This window comes from Metopolophium dirhodum, chromosome 1 (genome assembly GCF_019925205.1).
Source record: "Metopolophium dirhodum isolate CAU chromosome 1, ASM1992520v1, whole genome shotgun sequence".
Taxonomy (NCBI): Eukaryota; Metazoa; Arthropoda; class Insecta; order Hemiptera; family Aphididae; genus Metopolophium; species Metopolophium dirhodum.
The window spans coordinates 56,021,139-56,031,129 of record NC_083560.1 but is presented as its reverse complement, the minus strand read 5'-3'; the positions used below and the strand labels follow the sequence as shown (position 1 = coordinate 56,031,129).

Genomic DNA, 9,991 nt, shown 5'->3' with positions numbered 1-9,991 from the left:
TTATTTATTATAACAAAAAAAGCAATTTATTAAAATAAAAAATTAGTTTTTTTGTATTTATTAATCATTATTTATCTTAAGAGGATGTCAGCGCACAAAATGAATCTGCGCAGAATCATTTTTTCTATGTTTCTAAGTAATCTTAGAATAAAATCACTCATTACAAAAAAGATAGAGAATAATATTTTTGAGGGAATGACTATCGATTTCTCTTATTATTGTTTCAAAACGATTTAAACATAATTTAAATTTACAACTTTTTTTTGTTTATTTTAAAGTCGAATACAAAGTCAAATAACAATAAAATATAAAACCGATATGTCATTCCCTCTAAAATATTATTCTCAATCTTTTTTGCTATGGGTGACTTTATTCTAAAATTACTTAACAACATAGAAAAATGATTCTGCGCAAATGCGTTTTGTCTATGTTGCGCGTATAAGTGAGTCGAACAGTTTAGCCATATGGGATAATATAGAGATCGGTCTATAGTTCTTAACGTCGGATTTGTCACCTGATTTATGTATAGGAGAAAGACAACTCATTTTCCATACAGAAGGGTAAACTCCTTCATCTAGTGAGCGTCGGAAAAGTAGCAGTAGAGGAAAGCTAATAGAATTCCGAATATTGTATAAGTAAATGCCAGAAAGCCCATCAGGGCCAACTGATTTTAAGTTTTTTAGCTTATCCAGATCTTCTTTAATATCTACGATGCTAATACTGGAGTTGCTTGGTAAATCTTGTTGGAGAAATGGCATATCGAATGCATTACTAGTATTGGATGTGTAAACAGAGTTAAAGTGTGAAGTAAAAAGATTGGAAACCATTTCGGGGCCGGTGCAAGAGGAGCCATTTAAGTGGACTAAATTTGGTATACCATTTTGTGATTTGCTCTTCCTAACGAAGTCCCAGAAGGAGTGAGGATTATATTTAAGAGCATTTCTTAGATTCAGACTTGAAGCGAGCACGAATATAAGAGAAATATGTATAATCGTTCTGGTTGCATGTTAATTTGTACTTAGCATGCACACGTTTTTTTATCAAATGCCAGCGCTTTTAGGTCTTTAGTGAACCAGGCAGGAAATTTGGAAGGAGTATAAGAGACTTTAGGTACAAATTGTAGTATACAGGAATGAAGGGCATCATAAAAAGAATTTGTGGCAGAATTTACATCGAAAGACAAAAACGTGTCATACCATTTGAAGGATAGTAAAAATTTGTTTATATCTGGATATGATGCTTGGTGAAAATTAAAAAATGTGTGAGAATTTATAGGTAAGGGTACAGCTGGCCCATATTATATAATAATTATTTTACTTTTATGTACCTACGTTTTAATAATTTTCTAGAAATGTAACTATAAAAAGGTGGGTAAGTGGATATCGCTCTGCTGTAATGTAGGTGACAAGTGGGTCACTGTAATGGATGGTGTTAAATTTGAATTCAATGATATAATATCATTGTATGAGAAAAACGAATCTTCGCTCAAAAAGAGTCAAATTATTTTCAAAATTTTATCGTCTATAGAAAATGATAATACAAAAATTCAGTGAAATTTTCAAGTATCTACAGTCATACGTTTTTTAATTACAACAAAATAAGAAAATCGTTACATGAGATATCGAGTGAATATCAAATGTTATAAAAATATGAATTTCAAACGCTCATAAAAATTTAATTTGACTTTCTTGTAGACATATTTTTTTTGGTAAAGGTAGACAAACTTATGAGGAATCTTGTATTATATTTTCAAATCTTATATTTAAAAAGAAAATTTTTTATGAATTTCTAACTCAAAATAATTTGCAAATTTTCTTCATTTTTACGTATTTTGTCAATATTTGAACTTAAAATGCTTATAAAAAAAATTGTGACTATGGATTTATAAATTTTTTCATCTGCCTTTGAAACAATAACCTAGGAGCTGTTTATTAAATTTTCAAGCTTTTTTAACCAACAATTAAAATTATATTGATATTTATAGAAAAAAAAACTAAGAAAAATGGAAACTGAAAATATCCGTAAACAGCTCAAAATAAGTCAAAATATTTGGAAAATGTTATGGTGTATAGAAAATGCTAATATAAACATTCAGTCAAAATTTCATGTACCTACGGTCATTTGTTTTAGAGTTGCACCAAAAATTAAAATCGATTTTCTGGAAAACAGATTTTGCATAAAAATACCCGTTTTTCCTTAATTTTTCTTTTGTTTTTCATGTCGCTTTTGAAAACTACTGGGAAATATTTACTTTTGACCCCCCAAAGTACCAACTAGATTCATTTTCATATCAGAAAAGTTACTGTTGAAGAAAATCCAAGTCTTTTTACTGTCCTAAAAGGTGATGACAAACACAAAAATAAAAAAAAAACACAAATCATTATAAAATCAATACATTCATCGCTTCGCTCAGAATCTAAAATGAACTTGATTAAAAATATGATATTTCACATATTTATTTGTTAAAAAAAAATTGTTTAGTTATTTTAAAGTGGCGCAATTTTGTAGGTACAAGATGGCCTAGATTACATAATGCCCTTTAATTTAGTTTTATGTGGTGCAACATACAACCTTAAAAATTGGCGTAAATTACTAAAATACATTTTTAGATGTGTCGCTAATTTCATAAACAATTTTTTTTGGGGGTGGTTTTTGGCGCAAATTGAATCCGTCCAAAATGAATTAAACCAACATCTATTGATCTCTTATAAATATTAATACTTAAATATACACTTTGACGCTTTATATACAATGTAAAGTATTCACTAACAAAGAAAAACACAATTTTCCTATGGAGAAATAATTGAACAATACTATTATGAATTATGATGCATGTAATAAAATAAATAAGATGTATAACTACATAAACAAATAGTACTCGATCACAAAGTATTTAAAATTTTCAATATATCCCAATTGTTAGAAAAGGTTGCTGCTCTAATGGATGTGTTAAATCATAGAACTTTGAATTCAATATAATATAATGTCATTGTATATGAAAAACGATTCTGAGCGTCAGCCTATGATATAATACTAAGTATATTTGATGATATTATTGTGAAAAAATAATTTATTTACCTATTTATGTGAAGCCTTGTTTTAAATTTGCAATCCTTAACTATAAAAGTTGAATATTTTATAACATTTAACTACGAAATTATTTTTAAATTTTAAGTTTGATAAATGTTGTCAAAAATTGAACTTTAAATTCATATAAAAAAAAGTTGTGAATGTATTTTAAATATTTTTAAACTACTATCGTAACAATATATCAGGAACCTTGTATTAAATGTGCACACCTTTCTACCCAATAAATAAAATTTTATTAACAATTATAGAAAAAAAAACTTACAACTGGCGATATCACTGACTAATGACTATAATATATTTATGTCCGTAAACAGCTCAAAAAGAGTCAAAATATAATTCAAAATTTGATGGTGTATAGAAAATGAAAGTATAAACATTCGGTAAAAATGTTCATGTATCTATACAGTTATTCGTTTTTATATTACAACAAAATAAGAAAATTGCTACATGAGAAATCGAATGATCAATCGAATATCCAATCTTGTAAAAGTTTAAACGGTTATAAAAAATTAATTTGATTTACTTGTAGACATTTTATTTTTGATAAAGGTAAACAAAGTTATGAATAATCTTGTACTACAATTTCTATCCTTAGATTTAAAAAGAAAATTTTCATGAATTCACAACTCAAAATAATTTGCTAACTTTCATGATTTTTTCCGTGTTTTGTCAAGGTTTGAACTTTAAATGCTTATAAAAAAAACTGTGACTAAGGATTTTAATATTTTTCATGTCTTTAAAACAATATAGTAGGAGCCTTGCATACAATTTTCAAGCTTTTTTGCCAAACAAATACAATTTTATTGATATTTATAGAATAAAAAACTAAAAAAAATGGAAACTGAATATTTTCGTAAACAACTCAAAATAAGTCAAAATATTATGGTGTATAGAAAATGCTGATATAAACATTCATTCAAAATTGCATGTATCTATACTATCATTTGTTTTAGAATGAGACCAAAAACCAAAATCGATTTTGCGTAAAAATTCCGTTTTTCCTTATATTTTTAACGCAGTTGTAAGACTGAGTGGAGACAACAAATATCCATGTAGCGTCCTCTTAACTTAACGTTTTAACTTTATTTTATTTTTTAACTCGTTAATGTTCCCCCAATCTTCTCCCCAAAAATTGGCTTTCTTAGTATTATTAGCTGTGGCCACAATATTTATAATTGTATAATACACTATGGCTAACTGGGCCCGATCAATAATGTTTGGCGGGGACGTAAAAAAGAAGATCTATGCCGCGATCATGGAAGTGAATATCTCACCAGCTTCGATGCTTATACCTATCAAATATTATTTGATAACAACAAAGATCAAAACAATGTCTAACCCTAAGTGATTAGTCGTCGTAGTATAGTCGGTCGGCGGATATGTTAAGTACTCAATATTAAAACATTTAGTAAGTATTACAGTTGACATTATTTACTACTATGATGTATGTCGTACGTAAATAATCGATCATCACCTCGTTTTAACCAGATATTGCGATAATGGCTTCGTCGAGTTCATCGTCGCCGTTGGAAGACTTGGAAACCCAGTTGGAAATGTTTGTAGAAAATGTACGGCAAATACGAATAATAGTCGCCGATTTCCAACCCCAAGGGCAGACAGTATTAAATCAAAAAATGTATTTAACATTTTTCGCTATTGATTATTATAATTTTCTGGGATTTTCGTTTGTTATTAATTTTTGTTTATTATTATATACAGTCAAAATGCCGTCACTGGCTTACAAGAAATTAACAAACTGAAATCCAACGTACAAGACATTCATGTACCTTTGGAAGTATTTGAGTGAGTATAATTATATTACTTTTGCGAGTATAGTTTAATAATTTCTACTGTAATCAGTATTACAGGCTTACATCGTATTAGCATCATTAAAATGATTGTTATTTATTACAAAAAGCATTAGGTTTAGTGTAGTTAATTCAATTATTTTTTTTAAATATGTAATATCTTAATCAGTTTTTTTACTGCATATAATCTGAGTCTTATTTACAGAACTAAATATAATCAATTTTCATGATATTTTCATATTTATTGCTTTTGTTTCTTTTTCACAAATTAGGTACATTGATAGAGGACGTAACCCTCAGCTTTATACTAAGGACTGTATAGAGAAGGCATTACATAAAAATGAACAGGTCAAAGGAAAGATTGATGCTTTGAAAAAATTCAAAGCCAATGTACTCACAGACTTGGGACAAACATTCCCTAATGAACTTAATAAGTATAGAGCATTACGTAGTAATTGTTATGGTACTAGCAGTGTTGTAGCACCACCGCCACCACCACCTCTGAATATGTTATCGTCTGTCACTTCATTAGGGGGACCAAATTCTCAACAGCAACAGCAAAGCTTACTTGGAGGATCGAGTTTATCAATTCAACAACAGCAGCAACAATTAAACAATGCTTCTTCCATAGTGTCCTCTGCCTCTTCTTGCTTAACTAACTCTCAACAGCAATCAAATTCCCCAAATATTACATCATTATTAGGCTGTGATGGTATTTCCACTGTATCTGTTGGCAGTAACAGTAACAATATCGGAGGTCCTCCAGGTACCTAGAATTAATTGTTTGTAGCTTTTAAATTGTGTATATACATATATTGTAATGAATAACTTCTAGATTAGAGATCTTAAATTGTGTTTTCGTGAATTATAAACTCGCTTATTTATTATTTTCTACCAATAAGGTTGGTAATAGTAATGAGTGAGGGACAATGTTGATAAATATAGTATTTTTTATATCAATATTAATTACTTGACTTTTTTGTAGTCATTAATTAGTTTAAAAGAAATTACTATTATAGATTAACAATATACAAATTGTATTCTAATTACTGACAGTTATAAATTAATTGTTGTAAACACAAAACAATTGTATAAGTTATTATTTTTTTAAATGTAAATTTAGTTAATTGAAATGTATGTGGTTGAAATATTATTTAATTAATTTAAATTTTTAGTTAATAACATTTTTTATGTGTCTAATGTATAAAATATTTTTGAATAGTAAATAAAATAAAATAAACTAAGTTTCTTTTAAATATGGTACAACCATATACTAGTATATATTATAATTTATAATATTAGTACCGTACCACTGCTTACGTGAGTGTGACTTTTCACTAGAACCTTTGCAGGTGATGTAAAATATTTAAGTAAAATTATTGAAATACTTTTTTAAGCATTGAATACATGGAAATTTTGAATATATAAATGTAATAAACAAATAATAATACCATTTAATTATTCAATAATATTTTTTTTTACTTATATCGGTAATATTTTTTAATAAAGGACAAATTATGGAGAAATATTTAGAATACTTTATTAATTTGAGTAGTACAGTATTCTTCAATTATTGGACTCATGGTTAATGAACATGTTCACCTATTGGACTCAAACAGGCTGGTCCTGATTTACATGTATACTTATGCATGATGGGGTCGATGTATATTTTTAAGGCCATATTTCATCCATTTTCACGATTTTATCGCTTATGTTTTGACAATTAAAACTATTTTCTCTACTTATCCCATCGAAAAGTATTAAAGATTTGAAAGTATTTTTTAATAAAGTAATTATGGAACAATATTTTTGAAAAGATAAAATATTTTATATTTTTCATGTTTTGTTCTTTATGAATGAAACTGTACAATTGATAAACATAAAAATATAAATAATAATGAATATTAATCAGTACATGGCCACATTAAAATTTTAATTATAACACATTAGTGTATAAGTATATATTTTAATTCTTGGACATTTTGCCTTATTGGGTCATTCGATTAATGGACTCATATTATACTTTGGTACCAAAGTGAGTCCAATAAGTGACGATTACTGTATTTTAAATACTTTTAAGAAAATATGATCGAATATTTACAGCACTATGTTTCTCCCTGAATTATCACATTAAACTAATAATTAATTTAGTAGTATTAGGGGTGGCCCAACCGCTACTTGTGTCTTAACATTTTTGCTAATATAATAATAGGTATTATCGTGCCCTTCATAATATTTTTAATTGTATTGTATGGTTTGCAATTTATTGCTGGATACCCCTGAAGTAAATAATAATATGGTCTTTGTACATTATAATAATAACTTATTATATTTTTCTCTTGATTTAATACATTACATACATTATAATATTATATATTATTATTATTTTTATTATTATTATTATTGATTCTAATATTTGTGTCAATTTAAAATTTAAATATATATGTAATAGTGATCATATTACTGTAAGCAATTAGTAACTGGCAACTGCTGTAATGCCAAAATGTTTAATTCTATTCAACCGAAAAAATAACTTTGCTGCCCGTTTTGAGTCGACAAAAGTCTAACGTTGAAACAAAATCAAGGCTAGGTAATAATGAGTTAAAAAGTTAAGTTACTTTTAACTAAGTTACATAACAACTTACTTTTTTATCTATGTTATGTAATAACTTTTAAGTTAATTCATTTAATTATCACGTTTAGTAATTTTTTTCCTGATTTAAAACCCCATATATTTAAAATAAAACCTATATTTAAAAAAAAAATAATAATCAGAAATACCAAATATTATTTATAAATTTAATTATAATGTATGTATTCTAAATAGCCACCTACTGAATTGTACTATCGAAGTATTTTTCACTATGTCTGGACTCAAATTAGTGATCAAAATAACATATATACTTAAATACAAATTTATATAAAATATGTGAAATCAGTAAATAAGGTATAAAGTATATTGTACATAATATATACTGTAGACTGTAGAGTAATAACTAAAAAGTTATAAGTAATAAATAATAATTTGTAATAATACTGTAATTGCATATTCACAAAATATGATATATTATATTATATAGATAAATAGGTAATAGATCATAAGCACACCCCGTTGCTACCACAGCCATGGTAGGCACTTGACAACTGCGTACTCCCACCCCCCCCCCCCCCAAATTGTTCAATATTATCATGATAATTAATCATTTTATTTATAAAATACTTTTAGTATGGTAAATGTAATATTATGAAGTTACCCTATCCAAATAAGTTTTTATAACTTAGGCGTGAAAAAGAATATAATAAATACGTATGCGTGTGTTAATGTGTTGTGTATGAAATGTCGCTATCTATGTCTTGTCGCTTATTTAAATGGGTATTAAATAGAATAGTTATAGGGAGACCGTAGAACTTTCATTGAGAAAAGATAAATATAACTAATTTACCCAGTACCCCATACACATTATGTATACTCATTATAAATTAATAGTTAAATTTTAATATTATATTTTTCTAAAAATAAAAATAAAAATAATAATTTTATGTTATTAATTATTGACTGATTATAAAAGTAAATAGACTGACAGTGGCGTAATTAGGAATTTTTCTTAGGGGAAATAGACATTTTTTTACACACAAAATACTAAATACTTATTAAATAAAATATAATAAATACTAAATTTTCAAGTACCTACAGATTTATCAAAAATCCTAAAACTAATAAATACACAATATTATAAAATTTTTTTTTTGAAACATACGTTTTTCGAGTTAAAAACGTTAGTACGACTGACGATTTTTTTTCTGTATTTTAACGAGCTAAAAATGATGGTAAAACCAGTGGTTAATTTCTGTTTTATCTGACACCCTTTTTTTTGTTTCAACGCATGTAGTTAAGCATGCTGAAAACGATGGTGAAGTCAGAATTTGGCGGTGGAACTTAGTTTTGAAATCTTAGCTAGTATACCTACTTACCTATTAATTAATACATTTCTGTTTTTAGCCGTTTTTATTACACATTTTTAGTAATATTTAAGGTGATATTATTCCGCATATTTATGCAATTTTTAGGGCTATAAAATCCCAACTCTGGTTAATAGGCGTGCGTACGGGGTGAGCCTGCATGGCCCAGACTTGACCGATGTTTTTTGCGGGCATGGTGAAATTTGCGTATATATTTATTATAATGATTAATATATTCGTGAATACCACGAACATTTTATTTGTAATAAAATTAAAAATAATTTATGTACCACTACACCAAACAATTTCATTCATCTATAACAAACATTGTGCATTTGTGCACAATTATAACTAGACATATTATGTTGTTTTCAATATTACACACAACCACGTCCAAATGGTTGAACAAATATTTTTTAAACGTTAATTAGTATCTATAATTACCACATTATTAATATTTAATTACAAATACTGAAATACGCATATTATACTATATTATATCGTTCAACAAAGTAATACATGTAATGCCTACTATAAATAATTTTCAAAAAGTTAACAATAATATTTTATGTGAGTAAGTGCCTACATTCAATAAATTATTATTTGATAATTATTTTATTATTATTATTATTATTACCTATAGGTATTTTATATTATTAATCCGACGTATCGATCATTCGAAATATTTTTATATGCTTTATTTGTGATGGTGAGATGTGATGAGTAGGTACCTACATTATACATTCATTATAATTTTAATTTTAAAATACTGCAACATTATAATTTGCAAATTTTTGTAGTTTAAATTTTACAGAATTACACATAATAAAATTATCGTAATTTAAAACAAAATATTATTTATATTATCATTAATATTGTATTATCTGCACTATATTATATAATTTTTTTAAATAATATAATATAATATACGTATTTATAATTACATATTAATAATGTGGTAATTTAGTAACTATAGATATTAGATACTAATTTAACGTTTAAAAAATATTTGTTCAACCATTTGCATGAGGTTGTGACTTGTATGAGTAATATTGTTGTCTGGGGATTTTTTTCTGGGGTCGTTCGTCGGTGTAATTTTTCCAGGGGATTTTTATTTCGATTACCGTTCATAC

General features: G+C 26.7%; 1 protein-coding gene across 2 annotated transcripts; it reads left to right on the top strand.

The window, feature by feature from the left end:
* The first annotated feature begins 4,387 nt into the window (after nt 1-4,387).
* Nucleotides 4,388-6,426, top strand: LOC132934293 (mediator of RNA polymerase II transcription subunit 10). Of its 2 annotated transcripts, XM_061000578.1 has the most exons (5): nt 4,388-4,498; nt 4,579-4,726; nt 4,810-4,893; nt 5,171-5,361; nt 5,431-6,426. In XM_061000578.1, exons 2-5 carry the CDS (start codon nt 4,590-4,592, stop codon nt 5,670-5,672), a joined length of 654 nt encoding a protein of 217 aa, XP_060856561.1. In that variant the 5' UTR covers nt 4,388-4,498; nt 4,579-4,589; the 3' UTR covers nt 5,673-6,426. The 2 variants fall into 2 exon arrangements, with proteins under 2 accessions (XP_060856561.1, XP_060856560.1); XM_061000577.1 differs by having other exon boundaries at nt 5,171-6,426.
* Nucleotides 6,427-9,991: the final 3,565 nt, after the last annotated feature.

Excerpts from the sequence above, each read along its gene's own strand:
- LOC132934293 (XM_061000577.1), top strand. The coding sequence starts at position 4,590 with ATGGCTTCGTCGAGTTCATCGTCGCCGTTGGAAGACTTGGAAACCCAG. Across the intron at positions 4,727-4,809 it reads ACAGTATTAAATCAAAAAAT|TCAAAATGCCGTCACTGGCT; the intron begins GTATTTAACATT and ends TATTATATACAG. Across the intron at positions 4,894-5,170 it reads GTACCTTTGGAAGTATTTGA|GTACATTGATAGAGGACGTA; the intron begins GTGAGTATAATT and ends TTCACAAATTAG.